The 17091-nt window shown below is 31.7% G+C and overlaps 4 protein-coding genes across 6 annotated transcripts; 3 read left to right on the forward strand and 1 right to left on the reverse strand.

The window, feature by feature from the left end:
• The first annotated feature begins 87 nt into the window (after positions 1–87).
• LOC119670671 (transcriptional adapter 1-like) lies at positions 88–1384 on the forward strand. Its single transcript, XM_038081035.1, has 2 exons — positions 88–992; positions 1057–1384. Exons 1-2 carry the CDS (start codon positions 160–162, stop codon positions 1181–1183), a joined length of 960 nt encoding a protein of 319 aa, XP_037936963.1. The 5' UTR covers positions 88–159; the 3' UTR covers positions 1184–1384.
• A 254-nt stretch (positions 1385–1638) lies between these two features.
• On the reverse strand, positions 1639–3157 carry LOC119670673 (delta(3,5)-Delta(2,4)-dienoyl-CoA isomerase, mitochondrial-like). Of its 2 annotated transcripts, none has more exons than XM_038081039.1 (6): positions 2999–3157; positions 2657–2837; positions 2498–2586; positions 2335–2438; positions 1847–2278; positions 1639–1785 (listed from the first exon to the last, which is right to left on the reverse strand). In XM_038081039.1, exons 1-6 carry the CDS (start codon positions 3018–3020, stop codon positions 1687–1689), a joined length of 927 nt encoding a protein of 308 aa, XP_037936967.1. In that variant the 5' UTR covers positions 3021–3157; the 3' UTR covers positions 1639–1686. The 2 variants fall into 2 exon arrangements, with proteins under 2 accessions (XP_037936967.1, XP_037936968.1); XM_038081040.1 differs by having other exon boundaries at positions 2657–2850.
• Positions 3158–5689: 2532 nt separating this feature from the next.
• LOC119670670 (segment polarity protein dishevelled-like) lies at positions 5690–7909 on the forward strand. Its single transcript, XM_038081034.1, has one exon. The coding sequence runs from the start codon at positions 6070–6072 to the stop codon at positions 7771–7773; it is 1704 nt and encodes a 567-aa protein (XP_037936962.1). The 5' UTR covers positions 5690–6069; the 3' UTR covers positions 7774–7909.
• A 2562-nt stretch (positions 7910–10471) lies between these two features.
• Positions 10472–16768, forward strand: LOC119670666 (Werner syndrome ATP-dependent helicase homolog). 2 transcript variants are annotated; one of them, XM_038081030.1, is made up of 4 exons: positions 10472–10942; positions 11840–13620; positions 13680–14467; positions 15290–16768. In XM_038081030.1, exons 1-4 carry the CDS (start codon positions 10498–10500, stop codon positions 16758–16760), a joined length of 4485 nt encoding a protein of 1494 aa, XP_037936958.1. In that variant the 5' UTR covers positions 10472–10497; the 3' UTR covers positions 16761–16768. The 2 variants fall into 2 exon arrangements, with proteins under 2 accessions (XP_037936958.1, XP_037936957.1); XM_038081029.1 differs by having other exon boundaries at positions 10472–13620.
• Positions 16769–17091: the final 323 nt, after the last annotated feature.

Genomic DNA, 17091 nt, shown 5'->3' on the forward strand with positions numbered 1-17091 from the left:
ATTCGCTGGCATTGTTGCAAAAATTTTGACATTTCGTTCGTTTGGTACGATATTTGCCAAATGACATTATATTGTTTATATTACTTTTAGGATACATTGAGCAAAAGCCTTTTCGATTAATAATAAATTCAATAGTTGGTTTATTTAATAACAATAAAAATGAGTGCTGGTACAGAATTGAACGATAAAGTACTTGTGACAAAAAATGCATTAATAGCCGCGGTTAGCGATAATGTTTGGGCGAAGTATACGAGCAATATGAAAATGTGGTTCCGTCACAAATGGACAAAGGAAGAATTCGACACAGAATCAAGAAAATTTTTCACACCTGAACAAATGCATTTGCACAATCGATTTTTTTTAGCAATGCTTAATAAAATGGATGCTTATCAAATGCCACCACCTCCGCCGCCGTCAATGGGCACACAGCAGCAACAACAAACTGGTGCCAATACATCGACTTCAAGTAGTAGTAGCAAGAGTCGTAAACGAAAACGAAGTTCCCGTGATCGTTTTGGTTTTGAACAACAAGATATTTTAGATTTCATTAAAACTAATAATACAGAAACTTTACGTCCGCCTTCGGGCACTGAAGCCAATTTACAAATGTGGCCAACACAGCGTTATTGTCGTCAGGAAATGTTCTTGCCTGATCCGGCATTTATGCTTGGCCGTTTAATGATTGGTGCATGGGAAGTTGGTCTTGTTAATGTTGATGACAACGTCGCCGAATGTATGATAAATGCTATACAAATATTTTTAAAGAATCTTCTTTCTGGTATTATAATGAAACTGAAGCATTATAAATCAACGGCAGATGGTTCCTTTTACTATGATGTGGGTGCAACGCTACGAGACCCATCATTGCGTAACACTGTTACTCGGCAAAAATTAGATGATACACCTTTGTACCTAGATAAGCGAATTACATCACCTAGTGTTACACAAAGACCGAACGATGATGTGGTATTCTTGGCAGCTTGTGAAGAAGTGTATGTGAATTCATTTCTTACTCAGTTTGTTTTATTTATAACAGATTTCCTTTTGTATTTTTAGTACACCTCCGAGAACTACATTGATTACGTTAAGAGAACTGCAAATTGCTTTAAAAGATCGCAATCTCATTGGCTCTCATTCAATATATTCAATAAATATGGAAAGAATCACACAAATGTTGCATTGAAAAACAAAAGAATGTTCGAGTGCTTGTGATTTGTATATGAAAATCCTTTCATTTGCATGTTGTTACTTTCGTGGCACATTGATTGGAATCTATAAAAATAGTTTTAAAATCTCTTTTCCTACTTCCTAATTGACTTCAGTTGAAAGTAGGCATAAACTAATTTATATTTTTTGTAATTTGAATCCATAAAAATTATGTTTAAATTGCTTTTCCCATTTTTTAACTGAATTCAGTTTAAAGTAGTCATAATCTAGTTTATATTTTGTTTTAATTTGAATCCATAAAAAAAGTTTTTAAATCACTTTTCCTACTTTTTAATAGACTTTAGTTAAAAGTACACATAATCTTAATTAAGTTTTAATTTTAGCTTTTAGTAATTGTTAAATCTAACATGTTTAGTTGGTAAATATTATGTTAAAAAAAAAATTGATGTCTAATTAAAAAATCAGTTGTAAATTTATTTCACGTGCATTTATTATAAAAATTAAGATTTTTTTAATAATTTATAGTTTCGAGAATATTGGCTTTTCTCCTTTTGTTAATTGAGCACTGGCCGCATTTACAAAGTCCTCAGATTGCAAATATAATTTATTCATTTCACGCTATTAACAAGAAGAATTTATTAATAAAATATGAATCTTATAAACTTCAGTAAAAACTTACGATTTGATCTAATCCATCTTGATTTGGTCTACTCTGTGAGTAAACTACATTTGCTTTTGTAGCTTGCACAGCTATCGGACTTTTCTCAGCTATATTGTTTGCCAATTCTAAAGCGCTCTGTAACATATGATCTTTGTCTGGAAATACTTTGCTAACGAGCCCACAACTGTTTGCTTCACTGCTCTCAAAACGTCTGCCTGTGTAACATAACTCACGCGCTAAGGATTGGCTGCCAATTGCCTTGGGAAAACGTTGTAAACTACCCACATCAGCAGCCATGCCAATGTCGACTTCTTTCACTTGGAAAAATGCATCCGTCGTGCAGTAACGTATATCGGCTGCAGTTATTAAATCAACGCCAGCGCCAATGCAAGCGGAATGGACTGCAACTATGACAGGTTTTGGACAATTTTCCAATGCACTCATGGATTCCTGCGAAAAAAATCAATTAGTATAATATATAAAACCACAATAATAAATAAACATACTTGATATAATTTAATTGTACGACCTAGAATCATTCCTTTACGTGCTACGTCATCTACATCACTCATTTCAGTTCCCAAACTAATCACATCAGTCAAATCAATGCCTAGAATATTTTTCAATTATAAAATCTTTCAACTTTTATATTTTTTGCTTGAGCTATACCTGCAGTAAAGTGTTTTCCAGCTCCAGATACGACGATTGCACGGCAATCGGGGTCGACAGCCAACTCGTCAAAGCAGTTCTTAATTTCACTTTAATTTAATTTAATTAGATTAAAAAAAATATTATTTGATATAAAGAAAAATTATTTTATTTACTGACATCCACATTTCCTTGCTGAAGGCATTGTACCGTTTGGGTCTGTGCAGCTCTACATGGAAGACAAATGGTTTCGGTGTAGTTATTTGCAAGGTCTTGAAACTATTGTGATGCTTCACCTTTGCTTGCGCGGCAGAGCATAAATTGCGTATAAGCACATTACTTGGCATAGCCATTTTTGTAACTGAAAGTAAACTCTAGTCTTTTTAATAATAATCCACAAATGAAGCAATAATTGTTTTTATAAAATCATTCGGATAATATATTTGAACTTTGGACTTCTCTATGTGTAACTAACACTTTTTAATATAATTAATAAACAACAATTGTTTAATAATTACATACCTAAGAGTCGAGCTGTTAACATTCTTCTCCTTTAACTTTAACAATGAAATATATTAATTTTTAAAAAATTTCAAAAAACTTATATCAATTGCAACCGGTAAACAATGTCTGTGTTGTACTGCGAGCTGCAACAGTTTAATTGTGGAATTTATTGATCGTATTTTTGGTACACAAAAGAAGTATACATACAAAACAAAACAATGGAACTTAATTTTATCTAAGATAAAATATTATACATTAATTTTTGTGTATATTGATCAGGTATGAAAATATTATTTCTTGTGAGAATATTTAAAAAATATTAAATTATTTGCAAAATATTTTTTATATTAACTTAAATTGGTAGAAAATTTCATTTTGTACGAAGAATTATTAGAGATTTGCGATTACAACCATGTACAAAGTCCGAAAAAGTGGAATCTAACCTTTTACACTTGTTATTGGAATTACATTAAGCAAGTAATATAGCAAAAATTAGTTATGCAAATAAGGAAAAGATATATTACAATACAATACGTTTATTATTATTCAATTTATTATTATAGATTATACATTTATTATTCAAATAAATGTCTTTTCTGTAATTTCGGTTTACTTCTACATCCTAATATCCTAATAGTTAACATCCTAATAGTTTCAGTTGTACACAAATCTTTCTTATATATATTTATTGATTAAATGCTAAGCCTTACTTCTATTATTATTTTGAGGCTAGTTGAGTCAGTGCACCTGAGCACTTTTACTCTCTATTAACTGCGAGGTTTCTTCAAAACCCCTCTTTGCGCCTTGACTAGACTATTTTTTATCACTTCATCAGACTAAGCAATAATTGTAAGGTTTACTATACACTTGATTACTAGAATAGGGTTTCAACATTGGACTCTTTACCGACCAATAGCTGAAATTTGTCGGTTTTATATTCCTGAGAAGTGGTTTTATTGGATTCAAGTCTTATTGCTTTCCACTGATAAATAACAAAAAATAGAATATATACAACAAATTAAAATCTATTATACTATATACTCACCATGAGTTGAGTAAATTTTTTCACCTAATTTTCATAATTTCCATATATTCCATATATTGTTGAGATAATGTACTGAAATATTAATAAGGAATAGCATTATGACGTTTGAGCTAACAATTGATTTTAACAGAACAAAAGGCATCAAGGTTTTTGATTGAATGTTCCCTACAATGAGACGTTTTTAACATCAAGTAGCAGTTAGGAACTCCGTCTTAAAAATCTTTTTTCTGATACAGAGAAAAAACCGTGCGGTAATAAAGAATATAACAACAGATTACTAGGGTCACAGTGTTAAGTTTTCCTGTAGGTTCGAAATTCTTTCATGTTCTTTTTATGACATTCTAAACAATCCATGAAGTAATTATATATAGTAATTATATAAATGAACTATGTACTGATTAATGAGAATTATTATTTGTCAATAGCTTTGTCAGAAAGAGTCTAATAATTATGTCTAGGTACTTAATTTTGTGTCAATCCATTCATTTTCTGGTTATTGTTATAAATCAATAGGTCGGAATTTTTTATATAGATTTAAATGGGACAACAGATTGATGTTGTCATAAGAAGTAGAGCTGCGTTTGTGGCACACATCAAGAATAGATGTATTCATATATGACAATTAGGTGTTTCATTACAAGAGAGCTATGTACCTATAATTAGCTATCATCGACTAAAAATGGGTTCAAAAATATAAGCATACGAACGTTATTTTCATAAATACATAGTTCTAATTTTCGTTCAAGGCAAATAACTGTTACTTTCGTGCTGGTAGCATTTTTGGTCTTGCATGGCCCGATATTTTCAACTAATAAAAGGGGAGAAGCCTTTTGATTTTATCGAATTAAAATAGGTTCGAAAATATAAGCATGAGATCGTGATTATCTTAAGTATCATTCATTTTCGTTAAAGTTAAATAAGTACTACTTCCATAGTGGTAGCATTTTAGATCTTGTATGTCCTGATAATCTACTTTATTTTTCAACTAACAAAAGGAGCAAAGCCTTCTAAAATTTTCGAATCAAAATGGGTTCGAAAAATAAGCATTAAGATGTGATTTTCATAAATATCATTCATTTTCGTTGAAGTCAAATAAATACTATTTCTGTAGTGGTAGTATTTTAGGTCCCGATATTCTTGTATGCATTTTTTATACAAACTATATAGTGTAAGTATATTATAAACTAGATAGTATAGTTGTATACCATATACTTTACGCAATTATATACTGCCGTAAAAATACTATTCAAGAAACAAATTGTACATTTACTTTTTCATATAAAAAAAAATTCAAATTACATACGGAAAAATGGATAAACACAAAAAATAATATGCTAATGCTAGATTTCCAGCTATGAGTCTATTTTGCCATACGCTAAGTGCTTTTTTCTTGTAGTTAATTGCTGTATTCGCCTTACAATATTTAATTAACTAACAAAATATCTAATAACTAAATTAGTTATAAACTAATTAGCATGTTACGCCTTAATAAATATGCATTAATTAATTAATTATAAAATATAAAATTTTGTATATTTTTATAATTGCTTCGGCTTCCAATCTATACTGGAAGTGGATTTCAAATAAAAAAAATTGTACTTTGGTAAACATACATTCCAGTACTCTTTCGTTATACTCTCGGAATTCCACATGTGGAACGTTCGGAATGTCAAATAGTTTTGCTGCTTTTTTCCATTGTCGTTGTCTGCGCATTTTTGCATCAATTAATTAGTAGAAAAGCAATTGTAAATAATTGAAAAAGTTTAAAAAACATAAAGAAAATTGTACGAAATAAGTTGAAATAAAATAAATTGCATGTTTTTTCAATGTGAAACACTTTAAATGGGTGTGCAATAACAAAACATGTACCTACAAAGTCTTTGCTGAATGGAGGTGCGAGGAGGCCGCAACCCAACCCAAAAAAAAAAAAGATTTTTCTTGAAGCTTCGTTCGTGAAAAACGCTTGAAAAGCAATTAATTCGTAACAGAAAACGTAGTGTAGCACTTTTTAGTTGAGAATAAAAAATTAATAACGAATTTAATTATGGATGCTGATAAAAACAGTGGGCAAGAGACCAAAGTCATTTATCACATTGACGATGAAACCACCCCCTACCTAGTGAAGATCCCCATTCCAAGTGCGCAAGTAACTCTAAAAGATTTTAAAATGGTGCTCAACAAACAAAATAACAACTACAAATACTTTTTCAAATCAATGGACGCAGATTTCGGTGTAGTGAAAGAGGAAATTGCAGATGATTCGACAATTTTGCCATGTTTTAATGGGCGTGTAGTATCTTGGCTTGTGTCCGCTGACGGTACAAATCAATCGGACAATTGCTCAGAAGTACCACCTAGCGAAATCGAGATTCGCAGCAATATACGCAATCAGCAACAGCCCAAAATGGTCGGTGGTAATATGGGTGGCATGGGTGGTGGAATTGTAGTTGGTGGAGGTGTTATTACAAATCAAATGATGCAACCACCGCTTACATATCAATCTGCATCGGTGCTTTCAAGCGATTTAGACTCGACAAGTCTATTCGGCACTGAATCTGAGATAACGCTTGACCGTGATATGACAGATTATAGCAGCGTGCAACGCTTGCAGGTACGCAAAAAACCGCAAAGACGCAAAAAACGAGCGCCTAGCATGTCACGCACATCGAGTTACTCCTCCATAACTGACTCTACAATGTCTCTCAATATAATAACTGTTTCAATAAATATGGAAGCAGTTAATTTTTTGGGCATTTCAATTGTTGGTCAATCGAATCGTGGCGGTGATGGTGGCATTTATGTCGGCAGTATTATGAAAGGTGGCGCTGTTGCTTTAGATGGACGAATTGAACCAGGCGATATGATACTACAAGTAAATGACGTAAATTTTGAAAACATGACAAACGATGAGGCTGTACGTGTGCTGAGAGAAGTTGTACAAAAACCAGGCCCAATCAAATTGGTGGTTGCCAAATGCTGGGATCCAAATCCTAAAGGTTATTTCACCATACCACGCACAGAGCCAGTACGACCTATCGATCCAGGTGCATGGGTTGCTCACACACAGGCTTTAACTTCACATGACAGTATTATACCCGATATACCGGAACCAATTAAAGAGCGTCTCGATCAAAATAATTTGGAAGAAATCGTTAAAGCAATGACGAAACCTGATAGCGGACTTGAAATACGTGATCGTATGTGGCTGAAAATTACCATACCAAATGCATTTATCGGAGCTGATGCTGTTAATTGGGTGCTAGAAAATGTAGAAGATGTACAGGATCGCAGAGAAGCAAGACGTATTGTATCGGCAATGTTAAGAAATAATTACATCAAACATACCGTCAACAAACTGACATTCTCAGAGCAATGCTATTATGTAGTTAACGAGGAACGCAATCCCAATTGTCGATCAAATCTAAGCCATGCCGATACGGAGAGTATTACTAGCGATATTGGTCCGCTGCCAAATCCCCCAATATATATGCCATACTCAGCCACATATAATCCCAGTCACGGCTATCAGCCAATACAATACGGTATCACAGAACGCCACATCTCATCCGGCTCAAGCAGTTCAGATGTGCTAACCAGTAAGGATATATCAGCATCGCAAAGCGACATCACATCGGTTATACATCAGACCAATCAAATGACCATCGCTCATGGCTCAAACAAATCTTCCGGTTCATCGAATCGTGGCACAAACGAACAGGATGGCCCCGTATTTAATTACGTATTGTAGAAATTGCAATGAAATTGTGTTTATTCTTTTTATATACAAGTATACATACACATATACATACATGATACATGAATTTGAATAAAGTTCAGAGAATTTAGTAATCACGATATATTGTATTAAAATAACAATTATTTTTTATTTAGATTAAAAATATATACGTACACAGTTAAAACAAACTTATTTTTTTGCAGATAATGAACGTCGCGGTGTGAGGGCTAGGTTGTTTGCTGTTTGTGGGAAGGCAGAAAAGAGGTTCGAGTTAGTTTACAAAATGATTTGATTTGATTATTTTATTATGCATTTTAAAGTTTAAATCAATTAAGCAAGATACCTTCAATTGCAATTATATATAATCTGTATATATAAGTGATAGCACTAAACAAAACAAAAAAAAAACGATTAGGTCAAAAAGTATTGATTGTTAGTTTTTTGATTATTCTTTTTTTTTTTTGTAAAAATATATTATGAATAATTATAACGTAAAAAACTTTAGTTAGCAACTATAAAATGTGGTGAGGATGACGAAAGTGCCTCTCACCTGCTCATAATAGATGACTTCACTTAAATCCATTCTTAAATCGAAGCTTCTCAGCATTAGATATCTTATGGTTTGTGAAATAGAATTGGAACCGTTGATTAAAAGTGAGGGTATTTGATATATAAATGATTGATTTTATATATTTATAATTATATATAGTATATGTGAAATAAAAAACAAGTGATTCGATATCCATTAGATGTACTAGTTAAACAAAAGTTCTTTAAAAACTATTATTAAAAAAATCTAAACAAATTTTCATTGTGAAACACTGAAACTATATTAATACCCTGAAATTATTGTTGTTGAAGAATTTCCTTCTAAATTTATTAAACTATTATGTATAAACCTACCAATTTCAGGTTTTCGTAATGAGATAAATATGGGCCCTTATTAGATAACGCCTTCATTTGCGAACTTAGAAACCTGATTAGTAGAGATTACTTTTAACAAGGATTTCTAACTTGTTTCTTTAATTAAATAAAATCTCTGTATTTAGATTCTATTTTTTTTTTTAAATTTAGATTAATTTTAAGAATTTCTCTCAAATATAAGCAAAGCTAAACAAAATTCTTAAGAACTTTATCGACAAATTTAATTTTATTATTTTGATTTATGTATATTTATAGCGCTTAAAGTCTTTATTAGATAATTTTTATTAACTGAGATAAGAGTATTTAAATTTTAGTTCGGTCAAAGCTAATTTATATACTTCCCCTTATATACAATGCCAACGAAATTCGTACCACATTATATACATATATATTTAATCTAACACGTGAACTGCTGTTGTCGACGGTATATTTAAATAAACATATATAATATTAACCAATTTCAGACCAATCTATGTCAAGTAATCATATCTATGTCGATCTGTATTTCATCATATTCTAATATACTTATTTATCATCAACTAACTTAAGTTGCTATTTGCGGTCTATATCCAGTGATCTTATCATGTTCAAATATATGTACTACGTATCAAAGTAAATCACTACCGATGATCAATTATATATATAATTATATATTGTGTGATATATATTAAGTGAAATATATAAAAGTTCTATCAGTTGCATAAATTAGCTTATTTTAATGTGAACATTTTAATAATGAACATAAATGAGCAGGTGCATAAATGTGTGACAGTGTGAATTTACTTTTATCGATTAATACGAAGACCTAATACATATATACACGGCACAGATGTTTTGTTAAAAAAAAACAATCGTAACATTTTATCAACGAACAATTATTGAATCTTGGAAACTGATATAAACTACTTATGAATGATTTTTCGATTATATTGAAGCTATCTAATACAAATTTTTCTTTCAGTAAATTACCATATCTTTATTGGTTATTATGTTGTTGGTTATTGCATATAAAGAATATAATTTCAAAGAATTATAAATTTAATCCTCTTATCGCTAACAAGAAACATATAATTGTTAAAAAATAATAATCGTATCATTTTATCAAGGAACAATTGTTTAATCTAGGAAACTGATAAAACTTATGAATAATTTTTAGACTATATTGAAGCTATCTAATACAATTTTCTTTTAGTGAATTACTATATTGGTTATTATATTGTTGGCTATTGCAAATAAAGAACATAATTTCAAAGAATTATAAATTTAATCCTCTTATCGCTACCGAAAAACATAAAATTGGTTAATTTATGGTGGCAAAATATTAGTATGAGAATATTATTTTCCCAACATTATGTCGATCAGTACGAATAAAGTGTAGTAGCGTGCTGTTTAATGGAATTTTTTAATAATTTTACAAGGATTCATGTATTTGTTTCAAATAATATGTAATATTAAAAATTATACAAAATATGTGAAATTTAAGATACTTAAAATCAGCCAGTGTTATTAACGTGTATGAATAAATCAAATTTAAGAATATTAATTTTTGAAAAAAAACAAGAACATTCATTTGTGCAAACTTTATATATATATAACAATTGTGTTTTATATTACATTTTAATTATTATAATTAAATAAGTCACGATTAATTTAAACTTCCTAAGCATTGCAAAATAAATTGCAAATTATTTTGCATAAATGCAACTCTGTGCGTTTTGATTTTTTGCTGATATTCAAATTTATCTGTGATGTTGTTTTTTTTTTAAAGTAAATAAATAAAATACAATCTTTTATAAATAAAATTGATGTAAAATGAATAGAAAAAAAATTAAAAAGAAAACTATAATAATAGAATATGAGTCTGATTCCGATAGTGAATCACACAATGTCAGTGAAAAAACGCGAGAACAGGTAATACTGAGTCATGTGCCCAATAATCCTATTGAAGAGGTTGCAACTACAGTGGAACGGGCACAACAGCAATCATTTTCTACTAATGTACACATAGAGCCAATGAATAGTAATACAACAAATTACAGTCAGAAGCAATTCCATTCCCTGCCAAATAATGTAAACAGAAAGACGTTTGAATCAACCGGAACTAGAAAAAGTCAGACGCAAATACAATCCTTACCAAGTGATGTAAATGGAAAGACGATTGAAACAGCCACAGCTAGTACAAGTCGTCAGGCGCAAATAAAATCAATATTAAGTGATGTATGTAGAAAGTGGACTGAGACAGCTGCAGCTAGTACAAGTCGTCAAGCGCAAATACAAACCATACCAAGTGATGTAAATAGAAAGACGATTGAAACAGCCAAAGCTAGTACAAGTCGTCAAGCGCAAATACACTCCATACCAAGTGATGTAAATGGAAAGACGATTGAAACAGCCACAGCTAGTACAAGTCGTCAGGCGCAAATACAATCAATATTAAGTGATGTATGTAGAAAGTGGACTGAGACAGCTGCAGCTAGTACAAGTCGTCAAGCGCAAATACAAACCATACCAAGTGATGTAAATAGAAAGACGATTGAGATAGCTGAAGCAAGTGCAAGTCGTCAGGCGCAAATACACTCCATACCAAGTGATGTAAAAAGAAACACGATTGAGACAGCTGCAGCTAGTACAAGTCATCAGATGAAAATACAATCATTATTAAGTGATATAAGTAGAAAGTGGACTGAGACAGCTGCAGCTAGTACAAGTCGTCAAGCGCAAATACAAACCATACCAAGTGATGTAAATAGAAAGACGATTGAAACAGCTGAAGCTAGTGCAAGTCGTCAGGCGCAAATACAATCCATACCAAAGAATGTAAACAGAAACACGTTTGAAACAGCTGCAGCTAGTACAAGTCGTCAAGCGCAAATACAAACCATACCAAGTGATGTAAATAGAAAGACGATTGAGATAGCTGAAGCAAGTGCAAGTCGTCAGGCGCAAATACAATCCATACCAAATAATGTAAGCAGAAACACGTTTGAAACAGCCGGAACTAGTAAAAGTCAGAAGCAAATACAATCCTTACCAAGTGATGTAAATGGAAAAACGATAGAAACAGCCACAGCTAGTACAAGTCGTCAGGCGCAAATACAATCCATACCAAAGAATGTAAACAGAAACATGTTTGAAACAGCTGCAGCTAGTACAAGTCGTCAGATGCAAATACACTCCATACCGAATGATGTAAGTAGACAGACGATAGAAACAGCCACAGCTAGTACAAGTCGTCAGGTGCAAATACACTCCATGCCGATTGATTTAAGTAGACAGACGATAGAAACAGCCACAGCTAGTACAAGTCGTCAAGCGCAAATACAAAACATACCAGGTGATGTAAATAGAAAGACGATTGAAACAGCTGAAGCTAGTGCAAGTCGTCAGGCGCAAATACAATCCGTACCAAATAATGTTAGAAGAAACACGTTTGAAACAGCTGGAACTAGGATAAGTCAGGTGCAAATACAATCCGTACCGAGTAGGCAGACGATTGAGAGAGCTACAGCTAGTACAAGTTGTCAAGCGCAAATGCCATCCATATCAAGTGATTTAAGTTGGAAAATGAATGAGGCAGCCTTAAATAATAAACTTCAGGCGCTTAAGGCAGGCTTAACTTGTAAAATTCAGACGCTGCACAAATCCAAACTAAATGATATAAACAAAAAGGCGATGGAGACAGCCTTTATTAGTAAATTTCAGGGGCAAACACAATATATACAAATTGATATACACGGAAAGCCTATTGATACAGTCGTAACTACGACAAGACCAAATCAATTAAAATCATTATTAACTGATGCAAAACCATTAGAGACAACTTCAATGTCTACAAATTGTTCGGATGTGCAATCCACTTCAATTGAAGTAAATAAAAAGATAAGTAGGACAACTGATATTAAAACGAGCGTAGGAGAAGAAAAATCCACTCACGATGACTTCACAACTCAGTCGCAATTATCCACAGTAAGCAATGTGCCTAATAATTATTTAGATTGTTTGTTAACAGAGTTTGGCCACACTGGTTTTCGTACCATACAATGGACAATAATCAATTCTATATTAAATGAAAGTAGAGATATTTGTGCTATTGTTGCAACAGGTTATGGAAAGTCATTAACATACCAATTTCCAGCTATTTACTCTAACAAAATTAGTCTTGTTGTCTCGCCGCTCATATCATTAATGCAGGATCAAGTCACTGCATTGAATTTAATACGTGAGCGTTCTTGTTTGCTAGGATCCGCACAAACTGACAAAACTATTGTCTCACGCGTACTAGCTTCGAATTTTAATGTTATTTACACAACACCTGAATATATTACCACCGAATTTGGTTTGAGTCTTTTGCGCTCGTTAAGTAATAAATTAGTGCTAATTGCTGTCGATGAAGCGCACTGCATCTCCGAATGGGGTCATGACTTTCGCCATAAATATCGTGAACTTAAACAGATGCGCCTTGCTGTACCACATGTACCAATACTGGCTTTAACTGCGACAGCAACATTATCAGTGCGTCAAGATATCAGTTCACAGCTAGGCTTAAGAAATCCTTTAGTTTTATGTAGTGGTTTTGACCGCCCAAATCTGGAATTTATAGTGCGTGCAAAATCAAATAGGACAGAGGATATTTGGTCTGACTTGGGGATTTATATAAGGTGGGCAGAAGAAAAACAGGGTTCTGTCATAATTTATTGTAATACTCGTCGTTATTGTGAAAAAGTCGTCACAGAGTTGCAAAAGTATATAAATTGTCGATATTATCATAGTAGTCTCACCCTCACACAGAGAAATAAAAATCATCATGACTTTTCTTCTGATGAAATACGTGTCATTGTTGCAACAATGGCTTTCGGAATGGGCATTGATAAACCTAATGTACGTTTAGTTGTTCATTACGGTATGCCCAGAAATATGGAACGCTATTATCAAGAGGTTTGTCTTGTAGTCTGTATTGTGATGTGATGTTTTAATTTTAATATTTTTGGTTTTAGGTTGGACGAGCTGGGCGTGATGGACTTCAAGCTAAATGTGTTTTATTTTATTGTAATTCAGATTTTACGACTCATCAACGTTTCGGAACTGGTTGCAGCATTCTCAAGAGTAATCATATGGAAAATCTTTTTATAAAAATGATTTCATATACGCGCATAACGACTTGTCGTCGTAAATTTATTTTAGAATATTTTGCTGACAAAACACAAACTCTACAAAATAGACGTAACTGTTGTGACAATTGTAATAGAACTATTAATGGAGTAAATTATGGAAATGTATATGATGGTTTAGATGAAGAAGGCAAATTGAATATTACACGTGATGCTGAAATATTGTTACAGCTTTTACGTGATTTGGGTGGACGTTTTGGTGTTAATAAAGTTTTACTTATATTACGTGGCTCAAATAGTAAAGTACTTTCCGCTTCATATAAGAAACATACTCTATTTGGCAAAGGTGCCGGAAAATCAGAAGCCTGGTACAAAACAGTTATTGATAATTTAAAGAGTCAAGATTTTATATATTATATAAAAAAAAACTATATGTTTGGTGTATTTAATCTGTTAAATATAACAGAGAAATCGGAAAAGTGGTTAGATACGATGCCTGAATATCGAAGTCCTATAACAATTGAACCATATGCAGAAGTTCTGAAATATCTTAAGCCAATTGCATATAGTATTAACAATAATGAAATAAATAATCATCTTACATCTCAACTCACATCTACAAAACAACCTCAAGATGAAAATATAAAAACTGAGCTAATGAAAGCTTTGCTAAGGTAAGATTAGTTTCCTGGAATAGATTCTTTAGAATATAACTTAATATAAATTAATAATATTATTTATGTTGTTTAGAATTTGTGTCAAATCAAATAAAAAACTTTTAGTTGGAGAATAAAAAGGCTGATGTGAATAAAAAATAAAAGCTTTTAATTTAATCTTATTGGTTTTCACAAGTCTTTAACAACATAAATAATACTGTTAAAATAATGAACTCGTAGCTGTTCCAATCTATTAATACCAATCTACGTTTTGATATCGTGCTCAAAGTTATTTCTCTGTCTTTGTTAGTATTGAAAAATTGCGGTACTGATGAGTTACTATGATGTAGCCCTTGTTAGAACAGATGAGCGTTATTTATATTTAGTCCTTTATACAGACATATGGCTTCAAAAAGTAGACCAGGCCGCTTCTGGAGTCCGTCCAATTAAAGTGACAATATTTTTTCAGTTTGATAAAGGCTAGCAATTAGCGTCTTACTAAACTACGGCCTTCCTTTTATGAAGACCTTTGTCAACTGCAAGATCTCCCATAAAATAGCACTTAAGCTTTGCCAAAGATTGAAGGTGGTTTTAAACCTCTGAACTTGTTCCTTAAACGCTAACACAATCGGCCGAAAAGCCTAAGTGAACCATTTTGGATCGCCGGTGTGATCTAATCTACTGTAAATGGTAGGCGACAGATATTTCTCTTACTGATTGCTATTGCAAAAAGATATTTACACTATTAAAGGATTTAGTAAAGAATTCCAATATTTATAAACCAAAAACTTACTTGTTTTTTACAACATTCATAATAATTTTTTATATTTTCTTTTATAGATTACGCATAAAATTAGCTGGTGATCTCAACGTAATGCCATACATAATTGCATCTGAAAAAGCTTTAAATAAGATTGTCGAATGTGCACCAAAAGATTTTACACAGCTCAAGGCTTGTAAATTAGATGGATTTTACGAAGCCAAATATGATCGTTTTGGATTTGAAATATTGGAATGCGTTAGAAAATTCACTGACAACGAACAGATTAATATGAATTTAAATGAAAAAGCGATTAATGTCGATGATGAAAAACTTGTGGAATGTGAAATAAATACTAAAGAGAAACCTCTTGATATAGACAGTTTTGTAACCCCTCCTTTAACTATGCAGCAAACTTCAGCACAACTCAATGAAAATATTATACATAAAAATAGTTTCAAAAATGAAGATCTCGAAACTATATATCTAACAAAAAGTGATGCTGCATTAGTTTGTGAAACTATTATTAAAGAAGAACCTCTGTTACAGGAGGTTTGTGACATTAAAACAGAATCTTTTAATAAAACGCAAACTTCAACACAATTTAATAAAATTGTCACGACTCATGATAATAATTCCAAAAATAAAATTCAAAACATAGTTTTACCTGACAGTATACATACTTCACTAATTAATGAAAGTATTATTAAAAAAGAACCTAAAGACATTTGTGACATTAACACGGAGATTTTTACTATGTCACAATCTCCGGTTATGAATAATGAAAATGACTTAGCGCAAAATAATAAATCCAAAATGAAACGAAAAAAATCTATTGATCTTTGGAGTAGTGATGAGAATATTGATGATGATTTAATACAAGTAAGTTCGACAGCGGAAAAGGAAACTCAAGACTTTTGTGACATTAAAACGGAGATTTTTACTATGTCACAATCTCCAGTCATGAATAATGAAAATGACATAGCGCAAAATTATAATTCCAAAATGAAACGAAAGAACTCTCGAGATCTTTGGAGTAGTGATGAGAATATTGATGATGATTTAATACAAGCAAGTTCGACAGCGGAAAAGGAAACTCAAGAGTTTTGTGACATTAAAACGGAGATTTTTACTATGTCACAATCTCCAGTCATAAATAATGAAAATGACATAGCGCAAAATTATAATTCCAAAATGAAACGAAAGAAATCTATTGATCTTTGGAGTAGTGATGAGAATATTGATGATGATTTAATACACGCAAGTGCGACAGCGGAAAAACAATTATGTTGTTTAAAGGAGGATGAAACTGACTGTGAATTAGATTTACTTATAAATGATTTAGTAGAAATAAGAAATAATGTGAAAAGTGCAAAAATTTCTGAAGCAAACAAACCAAAATTACTTCCAATTAATAAGCGAAAAGAGATTGTGTACATTGATTGCACTAGTTCAGAAGATGAAGAACATAATGTGGTAAAGCCAATAAACAATTCAAATCCCTCATCTGGAAAAAAACGTATATTGCCTTCATGGATGTTAGAGAAGTGATTTGATTCCATAATGTCACTTAGACCTAATGGCCCATTGTGTTACCGTATATTAAATGCATGTTAGACTATTTATGTAATATATAGTCAACTATTCGAATTTATTGTTGTTATATGTAAATGAAATTATTATATATTTTTACTTATGAAGTTTTCTAAAATTTGTAACTGTTATAAAGAATTAAAAATTCAAGAATATTTTAAAATAATATTTTTAATATTTCATTGGTTTTAGTGAACTTAAAGTTCTTAAAATATAGTTAAATTATATTCAAACTATATGGTTGATAAAAGAGACTATTTTTGGGGATAAGATTAGTTCCTAAAGGATT

Source organism: Teleopsis dalmanni, chromosome 1 (genome assembly GCF_002237135.1).
Source record: "Teleopsis dalmanni isolate 2A chromosome 1, ASM223713v2, whole genome shotgun sequence".
Taxonomy (NCBI): Eukaryota; Metazoa; Arthropoda; class Insecta; order Diptera; family Diopsidae; genus Teleopsis; species Teleopsis dalmanni.

Excerpts from the sequence above, each read along its gene's own strand:
- LOC119670671 (XM_038081035.1), top strand. The coding sequence starts at position 160 with ATGAGTGCTGGTACAGAATTGAACGATAAAGTACTTGTGACAAAAAAT. Across the intron at positions 993-1,056 it reads TTGGCAGCTTGTGAAGAAGT|TACACCTCCGAGAACTACAT; the intron begins GTATGTGAATTC and ends TTGTATTTTTAG.
- LOC119670673 (XM_038081039.1), bottom strand. The coding sequence starts at position 3,020 with ATGTTAACAGCTCGACTCTTAG. Across the intron at positions 2,838-2,998 it reads GTTAACAGCTCGACTCTTAG|TTACAAAAATGGCTATGCCA; the intron begins GTATGTAATTAT and ends GTTTACTTTCAG. Across the intron at positions 2,279-2,334 it reads GTACAATTAAATTATATCAA|GAATCCATGAGTGCATTGGA; the intron begins GTATGTTTATTT and ends TTTTTTTCGCAG.
- LOC119670670 (XM_038081034.1), top strand. The coding sequence starts at position 6,070 with ATGGATGCTGATAAAAACAGTGGGCAAGAGACCAAAGTCATTTATCAC.
- LOC119670666 (XM_038081029.1), top strand. The coding sequence starts at position 10,498 with ATGAATAGAAAAAAAATTAAAAAGAAAACTATAATAATAGAATATGAG. Across the intron at positions 13,621-13,679 it reads TGGAACGCTATTATCAAGAG|GTTGGACGAGCTGGGCGTGA; the intron begins GTTTGTCTTGTA and ends TTTTGGTTTTAG. Across the intron at positions 14,468-15,289 it reads CTAATGAAAGCTTTGCTAAG|ATTACGCATAAAATTAGCTG; the intron begins GTAAGATTAGTT and ends TTTCTTTTATAG.